The following is a 16,947-nucleotide window of genomic DNA, read 5'->3' as shown; positions in this document are numbered from 1 at the left end:
TGGGTATCAATCCATCACTTTAGGATTTACTTTACAATGTGCCCGGCTTTCCTCTCGTCTCTCCGCTTTTCTCGCAAATCAGCATATGCCTGAGTAAGTAAAAGTTACGTTTTTCTATCAAAGCAGGATTAGGCTCAGCAAATGCAGGAATCCTCTCTCTCTTTGCTCTCAAAAAAAAAAACCATGGCATTTTATCAGATTTGGAGTTATTGTTTTGCTCGCTTGTTTTTGTTTTTTTTTTGTTTTAAAAAAAGAAAAACCAACCCCAATGAATACGGTAGAACACCCACCGACATTGTTTTGCTAAGCAGATTCACACTTCCCCAAAGGAATCAAACAGACAATCACACCCCCTAAGATTGTGATGAAAAATATTTAGGAATCAGGCCTTTAACCAACCAGAAATCAGCATCAGGACAGCTATGGAGATTCCTAAACAGCGACAGAAAGTCCTCAACGGCCTCTCTCTTTTTTAATAGAAAAAAAAATTATATATATATATATATTTATATTTATATTTATATATTTAAAAGCTACTAAGGATCCAGGTTCCAGATCCGCTAACTACACTTATCTTTTTTTTTAAAACGTTTGTTTTTAAATATTAAAATGCCCCTAGCTTCCCCAACATTTTTCCTCTTTTCAATTTTATTTTAAAAGCTGCTCGTTCCCTATAAATAATAGTAGTTTGGCACTTCAAAAATGGGGGGTTGGGGGGGAAAGTGCGTCTTTTTAAACAGGATATGTCAGTAACATTTCTGAAGTGTATTTGTTCTTCGGAGAAGGTACCAGAATTGTCTTTTGGCGATCCCAAACTTTTGATTGCTTAAAAAAATAAAAGATCTCGTTTAGCGACCGTTTGTGGAGTTACAACGGCACTCAAAAAGAGAGACACGACTCAGTCCTCACACTTATGGCCATTGCAGCATCCCCCGTGGTCATGTGATCAAAATTCAAAATTCAGTGCTTGGCAAGCGGCATGCATTTATGAGAGCTGCAGGTCATGTGATCACCATTGATGACCTTACTGGCTGACTTCCCACAAGTAAAGTCAAAGGAGGGAAGCCAGATTCGCTTAGCAATCAAAATTGTGGTCGTAAATCGAGGAGTACCTGTAATTGCGTGGATTTGAAGGAGGAAAGGGAAAAGGAGGAGAGACAAGGAAAAGGGCTTGGAAATTAATTGCCCACCCCTGAATTAAATGGACATGTGGACTCTCTCCCCGGCCTGGCACGACAGCAAGTTTTGGGGACCAAAGAACGAATTAAACCAGACTCATGGACTTCCCCTCCCAATATTCTACTTTTATTTCTAGACCTGATGTCTTTTCTCCTCGGAGACCTATCCTAAAAGGCGGTGGGGAAACAGCAGGAATTCTGATAGGGAAATTGGGATTTTCTGCCTCCCAAACTGCAAGAAATTGCAATTTCATTTTTTTTAAAAAAAAAATTTTTGTGCAATTTGCAGAATTTGCAACGTGCAACAGCCGGCTTCCTTAATTAAAACCCGAAAGTCGCTTTTGAAAAAACAAACAAACCAGAATTAGGGAAGCCGACTTCTGCAATTTCAGATGGATTTCTGCGACCGAGGAAGGGCAGAGAAAGGGGCCTTCCTGGTCATCCTTGGTTCTCTTCCTTTTTGCAGGAATTTTACAGGAATATGCAAAATGAGAGATATTGGCCCAATGGGGCTGCCGAGCCCAATTTGAGGCAGAATGCCATTCTCCTTATTTCTTGCTGAATCCTCGTTTCCTTGGCACACAACTGTGATACTGAGAGGCGCCCAGTTCGGCACACAGGGAGGAAGGAAAGTGGGGTGAAATAAGAAGAAGCAGGGATCAGATAGAGGTCGTCCTCAACTTACGACCATTCCGTTTAGTGACCGCTGGAAATTACAATGGCACTGAAAAAAAGGAAGTAACAGCCTGGTCCTCGCACTTACGACCACTGTAGAATTCCCCATGGTCAGGTGATCAAAATTTGGGCGCTTGTCAACCGGTGTGTATTTTCGACAGTTGCAATGCCTGGGGGGGGGGCGTTTTCCACGTGATCACCAGCTGAGACCTTCCCAACTGACTTCCGGACAAGCCGAGTCAAGGGGGGTTGGGGAGATGGATTCGCTTAACGATCATCCGATTCGCTTAGCGACTGTGATAATTTGCTTCATCAAAAAAGTTCATAAAATCGGGTCTCACTTGCTTAACGACCCCCAGCGATGGAAACTATGGTCCAAATGGGAGTCGTAAGTCGAAGACGATCTGTACTGTCGAAATATACACAGGATTTGGGGGGGCAGAAATTAGTAAGAGGCTCCTTCTCCCTTCAATACTGACCATATTTAAAAAGACGCAGAGAGTTTGGCACAAAAATCTGTTCCATATCATCCTTCTCCCCTCGGCCCCCCCAGCCCCACCCCAAGCCCACCCCAAGGAAAGCATGATATGCAATGCACCTGCAAAACTGCAACAGTATTTTTTTGTTCATTGTAAAAATAAAAATAATAAGAATAAGAATCTCAGCCAGTGGAAAGGCAGGGTGATTTCTCCCCCCTCCCACCCACTGCCTGCGAAAAACATCCCTAGCTGTGAATCTTGGTCGATAAAATGCTGATTGCAGTCATTCTTACTCCATAAAATCAGTGCAAGATGCTAAATAGATATTGCTTCCTTAAAAAAACCAACACATTAATAGTATATAAGTTTCACATTTTTGTTTTTGTTTGTTCTCTAGTGGTTCTCAGAGTCTTAAGACCCTCCCTTCGGCCTAAGAAGGAAAACAGACACATGCTACTACCTAAGAGATTAAACCCACCCACCCACCCATTATATGTCCCCACTTCTACCGCCCCGAAACCAGAGCCGTTGGCCTAAGCGAGCCGGTCAGTTGATCAAACTCTTTGTTTTAAGAGCCTCAAGGAAAGATGGGCCGTGTGCTAAGTTCTTTCCTGGCAGATCTGAATCTCCACCCGATGGTTTGGAGACAGTCTGAAAGGAACTGTGGGTTTTTCCCCCCCTTTGAGAGTCACTGAAATATTGCAGAAGTCCATAACTCAGTGCTGAAGAGTCGAGGGAGGGGGGGAATTTTAATGCAGCATAGGAAAATCTGTGCCAGAGGGACAGACAAGGACCTGGCCAAGCCCTCAAGAGAAGAAACTTGAGGCTGGAGACCTTCTCTCCTTAGTTACGTTTTTCAGCTTCTTCGGGTCTCGAGTCTTGAGAAGGACACCAAATGCACCAGCCAGCAACTTCTATCCTAGAGAACATTGGGGCTCTCTAGGATTCCCGTGAGACTTCTCCCCCCCAACTTCAAGAAACATTAGGTCACCAACTCCGCTACATTTCCAACACGCCTAGCTCAACCAACACAATGCCCGGGTAGACGTCCACCAGCAACATCATGCTATCTTCTACACCTTGGTGGGATCTTCTGGGAAGAGGTAGACTTTGACTTCACAACTCAGGCCTTTTATGCTGAATGACAGAACTGGGAACTGTCACAAGCCATCAGACAAGCCAACAACGTGAGGTCCTCCCTCAAGCTACCTTTTCCAGCCCTGTTTGGATAAACGCCATCATCCTTAGAAGAAACACATAAGGAGCAAGCTACCACAAACACTGCAATGACGTGTGGTCGATTTGTTCAGCCTTGCTGGCTGACTCAACTCTGATCATCCTCGGGGGGGGAGGAACCCAAGATCAAGAAACTCTTGGTTAAAATGCTGGCAACCTTCAAAAGCCGACAAGCGGGCGAGCTCCCTACGGACGGAGAGAACGACACGAGCCCGATATGTAAACATAGCAGGGAGATACCCTGTGTTTTTTTTTAATATTCATTCATTCCTTCATCCATCCATTGTACCCTTTGAGGGTGAGAGGAGGAGAGGAGGAGATAACCCAGCGGTCATCCCGTTTGGAAACTAACCAAACTAGAAGATCAAGATGCAGAGTCCTACCAAGTGGTAAGTCACCACTTGGGTGGTGGTGGGACCTGTTCTTGATGTGGCCTTCACGGCTACTCGAAGTTTACACTGGGAACAGGAAGCCCTGATCAAACTATGATCTTAAGAAAAGAAAAGAAAAAGAACTACACGAAGACCAGAACACCCTCACTGGGAAGATTCACGAGAACGAAGGGAGGAGATGAATGAAGGCCACCTCACCATGGTGGGTTAGTAATACTGCTGGTTTATACTAAGAGCAAGTTCTCAACCTTGGCAGCCGGAAGAGGTGTGGACTTCAACTCCCAGAATTCTGATGGGAGATTGAAACCTCTGGCTGGGGAATTCTGGGAGTTGAAGTCCACACCTCTTCCGGCTGCCAAGGTTAAGGAACACCATATCAGAGGGTGAATAAACAGAGAAAAAAGAAAGTCAGAAAGAAAACACAATTGTCTGGGCTTGAGGAGAAGCTCAACAGCCCATAATACTGACTGGTCCCCTGGAGAAACAGGAGCTTTCGTTGCCACGTCGTTCCTTCCAAATTTCCCACCACTGTTGCTAAGAGTTGTAGCTAAAAGCTGGGGTTTGGGCCTTTCCAGGTTCAGATGCCACCTTCCTGTATGAAGATCTTCCTGTGGCCCAAACACAACTGGGTGTGAGAGTAGAGGGGACGCAGCACCTCATCTGGGAAGGAAGACACAACAAATTGTAGGTGGACCGCAGGAAGAAGGTCCCCAAACCCTAACCAGGGCTGGTATTCACTTACTTTCCCTACCGGTTCGCATATGTGAGCGTGTGCCTCGGGCCTCAAAAAGGTGCCTAAATAGGACGGCATAGAGCCAAGGCAGGTGGGCTGGGCCACCCGTGATTTCCGCTACCAGTTCAGGCAAACCGGTCCGAACCAGTTGAATACCACCTCCGACCCTGACTCCACAAGTCTGACTTTCATCACACAAGAAGGACCTGACCCTCTCCTTCCAGGACGCAGGTCGTATCTCAGGAGGTTCAACATGTTGTATATCTCAGGAGGTTCAGCCTTCTTTGCAATTGGGGGATGCTCATCCCAAACCCGAGGAAGAGTCACCGCAGCAACTCTGGGCAAGATCCCCAGCAAGACAAGAAGACACCTATCGTCATGAGTTCCCTGCGTCAATACCTGGATCCAGTTCTCTACCCCTGGTTCAAGCTCCTCCTCCTTCAGTAGAACACCGAACACAGATCCTGTCTACGAAACCTTCATCTAAGGACCGTGTTTTGATCACCAGGGCTGGGGAAATGGAGAGGAAAGACACAGCGTTTCCTTACGAAAAATAAGAATTCAGGTAGTCTTCGAATTACAACCATTCGTTTAGTGACCGCTCAAAGTTACAAGAGCACTGAGAAAAGTGATCTTATAAGCAGTTTTTCACATTTAGGACCATTGCAGTGTCCCCCACGGTCCGCCGGTCTAAATGCAGGTGCTTGGCAACTGGCATGCACTTATGACAGTTGCAGCGTCCCGGGATCACGGGCTCCCCTTTTGCGACCTTCCCAGCTGGTTTCCGGCAAGCGAAGTCAAGGGAGGGGAGGGGGAGGAAGCCGCGATTCACTGAACAACGATTCACTTAACAGCTGTGGCGAAAAGGTCGTAAAATGGGGCAAAACTCACTGAACCACTGTCTTGCTTAGCAATGGAAATGTTGGGCTCAGTTGTGGTCGTAAGTCGAGGACTACCTGTAAAAATGTGCTTTGAATGGTAATATAGTTGTTTGTTTCAAAGCCAACTGAACAAGGTTGTTACCCCAACCTCTCCTTCTCCCTCCTCATCTTCATTCAGGACAAACAAGGCAACTCAGAAGCGGAAACCCAACTGCCTCCTTTTGCTCCGAGAGAGAAGCGGAATCGATCACGGCAGGAATAATGTCACGCTTCCAGTCGGGGCCTAACTCCTTCCCCGTTTCCTTCCCAAGACCCAACCTGACCATCTACCCGTGATCAAAGGGACGTGGAGAAGGGCACGGAAAGCCCACCGAGAGATCCCTGAAGCTGATCTACCCTCTCCCGGAGAGAGGAAAGAAAGCTAGAGAGGTCGGTCCTTGCTCCATCGGACTCGTTCGGAGACTCAGAAACAGAGAGGGAAAGAAAGAGGACTGTTTTCTTTTTTAAAAAATCTTTTTTTGTTTCTCTATTCAAATCCATCAACTGAAAAAAGAAAAGAAAACGTCGCCATATATATATAAATATATATATGTAGACCGAGAGAGAGAGAAATATATACACAATCAGGCCACACCGTTGGTGAAATAAACGTCCGGCAGAATATGATGGGCTGCTTCCCAATCAGAGGGGGCTCTGTGTATCTGTGTGTGTGTGTGTGTGTGTGTGTGTGTGTGTGTGTGTGTGTGTGGCAGAGAGACGGGCACTGGGCAGGGGTCGGGGTCATGGCGGTTACCATTTTTCACGATGAATGAGCTGATTGAACCTATTCCTCCTCCCCTCCCCAGGCCTTCTCTTTGGCCTCCTCTTATCCCACTTTCTGTGGGTTGGTGGCCCGGACTCCTTGCTCGTACGTTACTCGCTGGCTGATGAGATATTGCGCGGCTTGGGTGGCGGCTGGCGTGCCGGTGATGGTGACTTTACGGTTCCTGGTACCTGGAATAAATTCACCCTTTTTGGAAATCTGGATGCGGGCCCCTGTCAGCTCCTGATACTCGACCAACGTCTTCCCGCCTTTGCCCAAAATGGCACCTACTAGGTTTTCCGGCACTGCGATCTCCACCATATCTTTAGCGCTTTCCACTAGCTTCTCGGTGGCTAGGAAGGAGCTGGCCACCAACGGGGAGGCAGTCCCTAAGTAGCCGTTGGCTGCCCCGGTGGCCGCCGCTAAAGAGCCCAAGGTGAAGGCGCCAACTGCACCGGCTGGGGCCGTGGTACTCGTAGAAGCTTCGTTAGCATACGAAGCTAAGAGGTTAGCAGCGGCCGCAGCCGCTGGGTTGGCTCCGGCGGCCACCGCAGCCAGGACCCCGGAAGCGGCGGCCGAATTGAGGCCGAGCCCCAAAGAATTGGTGTTGTATCCGTAACTCGCTAAGGTGTTGAGTGCTGTGCTGATGGCCAAGAGGTCGCTGCCGGAAAAACCCGGCAGGGCAGCTGGGAAGGCGCCAACGCCAGCCAGGCTGGTGTGGCCCAACAAGCCTGAAGCGGTGGCGGCAGCTGCGGCCGCAGGTAGAACGTCTGTAGAGTTGGCGTAGGGTGATCCGGTTGGGTTAGAGTTGGCCACTGGGCCAGTAATGTTGGCGTAGCTGATGTTGAGGCAGCTGCTGCTCTGCGGATCCTCCTGGATCTTCTGGACGATGATGTCGATGGCCTTGTGGATCTGCTCAGGCTCACCGCTGATGGTCACCACGCGTTCCTGGAGGTTGATGCCTTCGGGTTTCTGACTCAGCTGCACCCAAGCGCCGGACTGTTCCATGATGGCTTTGACGGTGGCGCCGCCTTTGCCGATAATCAGCCCAGCTGTGCTGTTTGGGACGATCACTTTGGCCTGAATTTGGGGGGGAAAGGAGAGGAAGAGCATTGAGTTCGGATTGTGACTTCTAACCCTCTTCTACATCAGGGCGGGATGGCGTTTCATGCTAAACTGGGCTAAACCAGGATTATGTCATTTTTTTTAAAAAAAATAAATTTTATTAATTTTCTATTAATTACATTTCTTAGTGCTTAATGAACATCGTGATGTCTGGGTATTTAATTTGCTTTAGCAACACAGGTTCCATTATTATTCTCTCCACCCCTTTTTTCCAACCACTGGTAAAATAAATTCCATGTTTGGTAATATTTTGTGTCTTCTTTCTGTTTAATTTTCAGTGTAAGTCTATCCATTTCTGCACAATCTAATATCGTCCTAATTATCTCTTCATCTTGCGGTGTTTCTTCGTTTTTCCAATATCGTGCGAAGATAATCCTCACTGCTGCTAAAACATGTAATATTAAATACATACTTTTCTTATAATAAAAAGAGTGGGATGATGGTGTTTCTGAGCTAGTGTGTCCGTGAGGAACCAGATCACCCTGTTACTCATCAGTACAATTTCATGCCAACAAAAAAAAATAGCAATTAGGTTTAATTGACACAGGTTTAGGGTTTCTACAGGTAGTCCTCAACTTGCGACCACAGTTGAGCCGAAAATTTATATCGCTAAGTGAGACATTTGTTAAGTGAGATTTGCCTCATTTTACGACCTTTCTTGCCACCGTTGTTAAACAAAACACTGCCATTTTTAAATTAGTAGCATAGTTGTTAAATGAATCTGGCTTCCCCGTTGACTTTGAGGTCGCAAAAGGGAGATCATATCACACCCTCCCAGGACACTGCAACCATTGTAACTAGGAGTCGCTTGCCAAGGATCCAAATTTCGATCACATGACGGCATGGATGCTGCAATGGTCATAAGTATGAAAAACAGTCATAAGTCCCTTTCTTCAGTGCCGTTGCGACATTGAACAGTCACTAAACCAACTGTTGTAAGCCAACAACTACCTGTACTGCTTTCTAAACTCTTTTGCAATCCAATTCAACCAGGTTTTTTTAAAACATATTAACAGAGTTGGAAGGGACCTTGTAGGTCATCCAGTCCAACCCCCCGCCCAACAGGAGACCTTACAGTGTAGGGCCTACACCATTTCTGACCGATGGCAGTCCAGTCTCTTCTTGAAAGCTTCCACTGATGAAGCTCCCACAACTTCTGAAGGCAACTTCTGTTCCATGGGTTGATTGTTCTCCCTGTCAGAAAATTCCTCCTTATTTCCAGGTTGAATCTCTCCTTGGTCAGTTTCCATCCATTATTCCTTGTCTGGCCTTTAGGTGCCTTGGAAAATAGCTTGACCCCCTCCTCTCTGTGGCAGCCCTTCAAATATTGAAAGATGCTCTCCTATCTCCCCTGGTCCTTCTCTTCATTAGACTAGCCATGCCCAGTTCCTGCAACCGTTCATCGTATGTTTCAGCCTCCAGTTCCCTTATCATCCTGGTTGCTCTTCTCTGCACTCTTTCTAGAGTCTCAACATCTTTTTTTATAGTGTGGTGACCAAAACTGGACGCAGTATTCCAAGTGTGGTCTTACTAAGGCTTTGTCTTGTCTTGTCAGGGGCAAGTTAAAAAGTCGTATAAAATAAACCGCAGACAATAGAGGCCCATTAATTTTCTTCCTCCCCCCCATCCCCTTTTAATTTTTTTTAAAAAATCATCCTATATTCTACTATATTTGCCAAACAGCCTAATTGCAAAACTGCCTTCAGCACCATGGACAGCATCATTCTCCATCCATTGAAACCCTCAAGATTTAGGACAATTCCGGGTTGGGCCGCCTTGTGACCCTTTCAACGGAGGGACAGGCGAAGTTTTGACATGTTTGGGCTCCAGGCGTTCCATCTTAGACGTGATAGAAAGTGAAATCTCTGTCTGAGCGTACACACACACACGCCCAAATGCACACATGAGAGGAAAGCAAAACTTGTTCTACTTATAGCCGGAACCTCATGTGCCCTTTTCTGCAAGGAGGGGGAAATATGAATTATGCATGAGGACTAGAAGCTCGCGTTTGCTGTTTGGCTATTGCCCGGGATGATGAATTTGGAAGACAAGAGGGCGCGCGGAGAATTTTGGCAGTGCCTCTGCTGAACGGCTGAATGTACACGGGTTTAGTCAGAAGGCACTTGACGTATACTGGGATTAAGTTGGACTCCTAGGATTCAGATATAATTAAATGTGTGGGGCCTTGAATGAGATTGTGTGTCTGTGTGTTTGTGGGTCCTTGTGTGTGTTTCTTTAATAATGCTGTTGGCTCTGGAGATTGGAGTGGATACAGGAAGGCCTTGTCTTACGACCACAAATGAGGCCAAAATTTATTTTGTTAAGTTAGAAATTCATTAAGGAGTTTTGCTCCATTTTATGACTTTTCTTGCAACAATTTGTTAAGCGAATCACTGCAGCTGTTAAGTAACCTGGTTGTTAAGTGAATCTGGCTTCCCCGTTGACTTGAAAGCCAGTTGGATGACTTGGGGTCAATTCCAACAGGTTTCTCAGTCCAACCCAACAAGGTTATTGTTGTTGTTGTGAGAAAAACATGAGAACGAAGGAGTATTATGTATGTTTGTAGCCTTGAGTTATTCCAAAAGTAATAAAGGCAGGATTAAAAAAATATTTTAAAAAAGAGCATTTTCATAAGAATGTGGGAAGAAGGTCACAATGTCTTCTGAAAAAGAAGGGTAATTTTAGGAGTCAAGGAAGCATTTAAGAAATACTTTCTCTTTCCACATCTATCCAGACGGGCAGATAAAGTGACTTCTGTACCACATTCCTGCCTCCTGTGTAAATGTGGCATCATCTTTGTGCCTGGCTTGTAGCCACAACCCACAACTGGCTGTCATAGCAACGGCACAATCCAGGGACAATGCAGACCTGTGATCCAATCCCTTCTGTGTACATGAAGCTTGAATGGCAAAAGAGAGGGGGGGAAGGGAAAAAGAAAGAGAGAGAAAGTAAGAGAAAGAAAGAAAAAGAAAGAAAAAGGAAGAGACAGAAAGAAAGAGAGAAAGAGAAAGAAAATGAGAGAGAAAGAGAGAAAGAGAGAGAGAGAAAGGGGAAAAAAGAGAGAGAGAAAAAAAGGAGGAGAAAGAGAGAGAAAAAAAGTAAAAGAGAGAAAGAAAAAGGAAGAGACAGAAAGAAAGAGAGAAGAGAGAGAAAAAAGAAAATGAGAGAGAGGAAGAGAGAGAGAGAGGAAAAAAGAAAGAGACAAAGAAAAAGGAGGAGAGAAAAAGAGAGAGAGAGAGAGAGAGAGAAAGAAAAATAGAGAAAGAGACAGAGACAGAGAAAGGAAGAGACAGAAAGAAAGAGAGAGAAAAAGAAAGAGAGAGAAAGTAAGAGAAAGAAAGAGAGAGAAAGAAAGAAAAAGGAAGAGACAGAAAGAAAGAGAGAAAGAGAAAATGAGAGAGAAAGAGAGAGAAAGAGAGAGAGAAGGGAAAAAAGAGAGAGAGAAAAAAAGGAGAAAGAGAGAAAAAAAAGAAAAAGAGAGAAAGAAAAAGAGAGAAAGAAAAAGGAAGAGACAGAAAGAAAGAGAGAAGAGAGAGAAAAAAGAAAATGAGAGAGAGGAAGAGAGAGAGAGAGGAAAAAAGAAAGAGACAAAGAAAAAGGAGGAGAGAAAAAGAGAGAGAGAGAGAGAGAGAGCACCTCCTAATTTTTCAAGGCATTTTCTTCTCCTAATAGGAAACATACAGATCTTTCTCTGTGCAACAAACGGCTGTTTGTTTAAACAGAAGGTAGATTGTGTTTTTGCATTTTGTTGATTTATTTTATTTTTATTTGTTTATCAAATTTATTTGCCGCCCATATGGTGGTTCTGCCAACATTTTAAGGTTTGATTTGGAGAGCGGAAAGCATCAGACCCTAATATTCTGACGGGTTTTTTATCCTTTTTTTCCTCTTGAATTCCTGTAATTTTAAGTGTTTCTACACTGATAAATGAGTTTTTATATTCTTATTTTATTGCACTATAAGTTGCCCAGAATCGCTCTCGAGATAGCAAGATGGGCGGCTTATACGTGTAATCAATCAATCAAAATATGCATTGCTGAAATGTAACAGGCCCAGGTTTTTAATGCAAGAGAAATGGAGATCTATTTTAAATATCTCTCAGAAAGAATCTGTTGGAATTTATATTTGAAAACGCCTGTTTGTCAGTCCCCATGCAGGGCCTGAATTTAGATCCCTTTTCAAACTTAGAAATAATAGAAAGAGAAGTCTAGTTTGACAGCCCTCTGCAATGTTTAATCATCAATTAAAGACGAAAATAAGCACTACGTCTCCCAGGTGACTCTCGGCTGTACCAGCAAAATGGTAAAAAATAGCACACGGTCTGAATGTTAGGTGCTTGGGAAAAGCTGAATGAAAATGAGAGATGATGAAAAGCCTTCATAACATTTTGGATGGATATTTTCAGAAGCATCTGCTTAACCTTTAGACCGCCAATATTTTGCAACCAATGGATTGGTAAGGTAACAGGAGCAAACAAAAAAAAAAATATCTTTCTCAAATAATAACGCTGTGGCAGAATCTGATAGCATCTAAATGTGTTGGATTACACCACTCCTCAAATTTCGCTGGTCTGGGGATGATGGGAATTGTGGGCTCATCCAATGTTTTTTAAACTTGGCAACTTTAAGACGGGTGGACTTCAAGTCCCAGAATTCCCCAGCCAGACTGCTAATGAACTTTCAGATGGGTGGACTTCAGCTGGGGAATTCTGAGAGTTGAAGTCCACCCATTTTAAAGTTGCCAAGTTTAAAAAACTTTAGTCTAATCCACTTGAAGAGGCAAATTAAACGCAATGCCCTTCGCTCTAATCTCGCAGAGACCGTCTGTTTTTCTTTTCCAAAACTATAAATTTTCCCACCAGGAAATTAAAACCCCACCGGTACAAAATATCCACCGTTCTTTACCTGCTTGGCTCGATCGGGGTTCATGGTGGTCTGTGGCTGCAGGATATTGACGGACTCGGGTTTCACCACCGACTGGGGGATTTCTCGAACCTTCTCGGCAATGAAGTTGTGGACGGCGTTGAGGGCTTCGGCGGTTCCTTGCACCAGGCATACCCGCTCCGTGGTCCCTGCGTGGAGGAAGGGGAAAAAAATCACATTTTAAAATGGGACTTGGCAGCTCTGGAAGGGGTTGAGGTCGGCTGGGTCCCTTTTCCTGGAAGGGGTCTCGGCTTGGAGGGACAAGTGACCACAAACTGCTTTGGATAGTGAGATGGTCAGCATAGAACTTTAAATCAGGCAGTCCTCGACTTACAATGGTTCATTGAGTGACCGTTGGAAGGAACAGCAGCACTGAAAAAAAGTGATTGGTGACTGTTTCTCGCACTTACGACCGTTGCAGCATCCCCCTGGTCATGTGGTCAGAACTCAGACGCTTGGCAAGTGACTCGTGTTTATGATGGTGGCAGCATCCCGGGGTCACGTGATCCCCCTTCTGACATGCAAAAACCAGATTGAAAACTGTGTGACTAACTTTACGACTGCAGAGATTCACTTAAGAACTGTGACAAGAAAGGTCGTAAAATGGGGCAAAGCTCACCACAGCTGCCTCGCTTAGCAATTGAAATAGGAGGGGGGGATTGTGGTCGTAAGTAGAGGAATAGCTGTCAACAAAATCCAGAGCAAAGAACAGAAGGCATTCCTTTGGGAAGAGGACCTGCTTCCTCGATCCATCCCACAGGATTCTGGATTCAGGGATCTTGCAACAAGAAAGATTTTTCCCTCTCAGCTGCTCCTTGATCCCACTTCTTGCAAATAAGGAGTCCGAGGCTTCTGGACCCCCGTCCTGTTTTTAGGGACCCCAAATGGACGGCCCAGCTTGCCTGCCTTCCCTTTTGGGTGAGAAAAACCAATAGCCGAACGTTTATTTTACTGGGATTCCCTTTTCTCTGCGTGGGTTGAGGCCCAAACGCAAAGCCAAACCATCCCAGGGCCTTTCCGCCGAGAATCTTTGCCCTTGGGAGGACATGGCCCCACCCACTTGGCTCCCTGGCCCCGCCCACTGCAGTTCTGGTCCTCCCCGTGTGGCCGGCTTGTGATTTAGAGGCGATGATGCCAACGTGGCCAGGACTTTGGGCATGCAAAGCAGCTGCAGGGGCTTCAGGGAAAGGAAGCAGGGAAAGAGCAGAGCGAGGGGAAGGACGCCTCAGAAATTGAAACGCTGCTTTTGGGGGCAATAGAAGGTGGTGGCAGCACCGAAGGATTGCAGTTCGCTTGGGGGGAGGACGGGGAGGAGGAGTGGGGGAGGAGAAGGAAGGAAGGAACAAACAAACGAAGGAAGGAAGAAAGGAACAAAGGAAGGAAGAAACAAAGGAAGGAAGGAGAAGGAGGGAAAGAGAGAAGGAGGGAAGGAAGGAAGGAAGAGAAGAAAGGAACGAAGGAACGAAGGAACGAAGGAAGAGAGGGAAGGGGAAGGAAGGAAGGAACAAACGAAGGAAGGAAGGCAGAGAATAGAATAGAATAGAATAGAATAGAATAGAATAGAATAGAATAGAATAGAATAGAATAGAATTAGAATTAGAATTCTTTATTGGCCAAGTGTGATTGGACACACAAGAAAAAAGAGAAGGAGAAAGAGAAGTAGGAAAAAGAAAAACAGAAGGAGGAAAAGGAGGAGGAGGAGATAAGGATGTCTAGAAGACTGAACCCTCCAGCAAATTGCTTGCCCCCATTCAACACTCCCCCCATCCTCAAGATGGGTCCCGCATCCTCGGCTTCTCTTCCCCGGCTTGCGATTGCCATGGCAACCCACGGCGGCTCTCCCCGCCCGCCAACTCCCAATCCGTGGCGGCTGGCCTCCAGGGCCCATTGCCACGGCAACCGGCACCCCCTCATTGGCAAAAAGGAGGCAGCTTGGTGGGGGAGGGGAGGAGGCTATCGCCAAGGCAACCGGAGGATGATGAAAAGAGGGGACCACTTTGCCCACGTGGCCTTGGCAGCCCTATCATCTTTTGCCGGGGTCTCATCCAAAGCCGGCTGGGGGGGGAGGTGTGAAAAAGAGGCATTGGGGAGGAGACAAAGCACCCCTCCCACACCTACCGTATTGGAACCCCCAGAATCTGATATTGGGAGGGGGAGGCATCCCTGGTTGATGGGAAGCTGCCCTGGTGGATGTGTTCCTGAGCATGTGCAGAAGGTGCTTCTTGGCACCTCTGGAATTAAGGAAGAGACACCTCCCACCCTCGAGATAGGGCTCCCACTGGTTAGTTGTCCTCACTGTTAGCAAGTTTCTCCTTAATGCCAGGTGGCTTCTCAGAATAGGATAGGATAGGATAGGATAGGATAGGATAGGATAGGATAGGATAGAATAGAATAGAATAGAATGGAATGGAATGGAATGGAATGGAATGGAATAACAGAGTTGGGACCTTGGAGGTCTTCTAGTCCAGCCCCCTGCTCAAGCAGGAGACCCTATTTTGGAGAAATGGCTGTCCAGTCTCATTTTAAAAACCTCCACTGGTGGAACACCTACAACTTCTGGTGGCAAACTGTTCCACTGGCTAATTGTCCTCAATGTCAGGAAGTTTCTCCTGAATTCCAGGTTGCTTCTCTCTTTGATTAATTTCCATCCATTGTTTCCTCTCCTGCCTTCTGGAGATTTTGAAAACAAGTGGACCCCCCCCCCCTCTTTGTGGCAGCCCCTCAAATACTGGAAGACTGCTCTCCTGTCCCCCCCAGCCCTTCTTGTCTCTAGACTGGCCGTACCCAATTCCCGCAACCGTCCTTCATCGGCTTCAAATCGTCCCCATCGGCTCCAGGCCTCCCCATCCCTGAAGGGCTGCCTCCCAGTCCGTGTCCTGCCCGTCACCTTATCACCAGGCCCGTTTCCTGCCATTCAATCCGTTTCCCCCCCGCCGGCCGGTCCAGCCCTGCCCAACCAGCCCTTCCTGTTTCCTTTCCGTTCACCCAAAAGCTCCGTTGCTTCAAAACATCCCATGCCAAAATTCGGCAGAAGGTCCCAAGCAAAAAATACTTCCAAGGATGCAAATTGGGGGCGCAGGATGATTGTAGCACCCCTGGTTGGGATCCAGAGGAGACCCCTCCCTTATTTTTTGGCAGGCTGACCCTCCTCCTCCTCCTCCCCTTTCCAAATTAGGGGTCCGGATTATAAAAACACAGATTTTAAATGCCGTCCTCCTCGGCAACAGGAAATTGGAAATCTGGACGGAACTTTTCATCTCTGCTTGCAAAAGTGAGGTTCCTTTTCCGAAGCCAGCAATTCTGTACAGGGAGTCCTTGAGTTACGACCACAACGGAGCCCCAAAGTTAGGTTGCTAAGGGAAACGTTGGTTAAGCGAGTTTGGCCCCATTTTAGGGGTTCTCTTCCCAGGGTTCTTAAGCGAATGGCCGCCTTTGTTAACGGCTGTTTAGTGAATCTGGCTTTCCCATGGACTCTGCTGGTTGCAAAAGGGGATCACGTCACCCTGCGGGACATGGCGACCGTCATAAATATGAGTCGGTTGCCAAGCACCTGAATTTTGATCGCCTGACCTTGGGGTTGCTGCAACGGTTGTGTGAAAAACAGTCCTAAGTCACTTTTTTTGGTGCTGTTGTAACTTCGAACGGTCACTAAATGAACTGTTGTAAGTCAAGGACTGCCTGAATTTCTGCTTGAGGCTGTGAAGCCTCGTCTTGCAGGGGCATGATGGGATTTGTAGTCCCAAAGCCCCCAGAGGTTTCTGAGGTGGGAAAAGCCAGTTTTGCTCTCTCCGTCCCCCTCCTCCTGACCTTTGCATCGAGCTTTCTGCCATTTCCCTGCCCAGGCCTCCCACCCTCGCCAACCCTCCGGCTGGCACCAAAAGCTGCCCTTCCAGCCGGCAGAAGGAGCTGCAAACCGCTGGATTTGTCAGCCGGATTGCCCAGCAGCCCTCCCTGGGATTAATTCCTCACACAACACCAGGCTGGGATTTTTGCAAAGGCAGGGAGCTTTTTTTTTTGCAAATGCTCCCGAAGCGCCAGGCGCCGTCAAGGGCACCTGGCTCTGCCTCTTTTTCGCGCTACGTTTCCACAGCTGCCAAAATCTTGTCGAATAGAGAGGGGTTCCCTTCCCCTTAGGAGAAAAAAGGGAGGGGAGGGAATGGGAGGGGGGGCTCCCTCCCGGAAGCTGCCGGCAAATAGGGCACCTGCTCCCCATCACCATGGCAACACCATCCAGGCCGATTTCTTCATCTCTCTCTCTCATCCGCCCAAGCATCCTTTATTTTTATTTTATTTTATTTTATTTTATTTTTGCATCAGGGAGGATTTCCCGGCCTCTCTAAAGGCAAAGCGGCTTAGCAGAGTTGCCCCACCCAAAGGTTGTGTGTCCTTCAATCCCAGCTGGGATTAAAGAGACCCAAAAAAAGAGGGCAGGAGAAGGGACACGCATGCTCATCCGGTCCTCGCTGCAGCCTGGGCTTGCTCTTCCAGGCTCCCCACCCCTTCTCTTCTGAGCCAGCTCCCCAG

The 16,947-nt window shown here is 46.8% G+C and overlaps 1 protein-coding gene across 3 annotated transcripts in view; it reads right to left on the bottom strand.

Moving 5' to 3' along the window:
• Nucleotides 1-2,822: 2,822 nt before the first annotated feature.
• The window catches only part of NOVA2 (NOVA alternative splicing regulator 2), a 36,434-nt gene continuing 22,309 nt past the window's right edge, over nucleotides 2,823-16,947 (bottom strand). For all 3 annotated transcript variants that reach the window (XM_060693782.2, XM_034438154.3, XM_034438153.3), the window contains 2 exons: nucleotides 12,406-12,572; nucleotides 2,823-7,456 (listed from right to left, as the gene is read on the bottom strand). In XM_060693782.2, coding sequence (XP_060549765.1) covers nucleotides 6,440-7,456; nucleotides 12,406-12,572 — 1,184 coding nt within the window. In that variant the 3' untranslated portion in view covers nucleotides 2,823-6,439. The remainder of the gene's footprint in view (nucleotides 7,457-12,405; nucleotides 12,573-16,947) is intronic.

This window comes from Pantherophis guttatus, chromosome 10 (genome assembly GCF_059756535.1).
Source record: "Pantherophis guttatus breed Tessera chromosome 10, ASM5975653v1, whole genome shotgun sequence".
Taxonomy (NCBI): domain Eukaryota; kingdom Metazoa; phylum Chordata; class Lepidosauria; order Squamata; family Colubridae; genus Pantherophis; species Pantherophis guttatus.
Note: the sequence above shows the minus strand (reverse complement) of the source record. Positions and strands in the feature narration are given on the sequence as shown.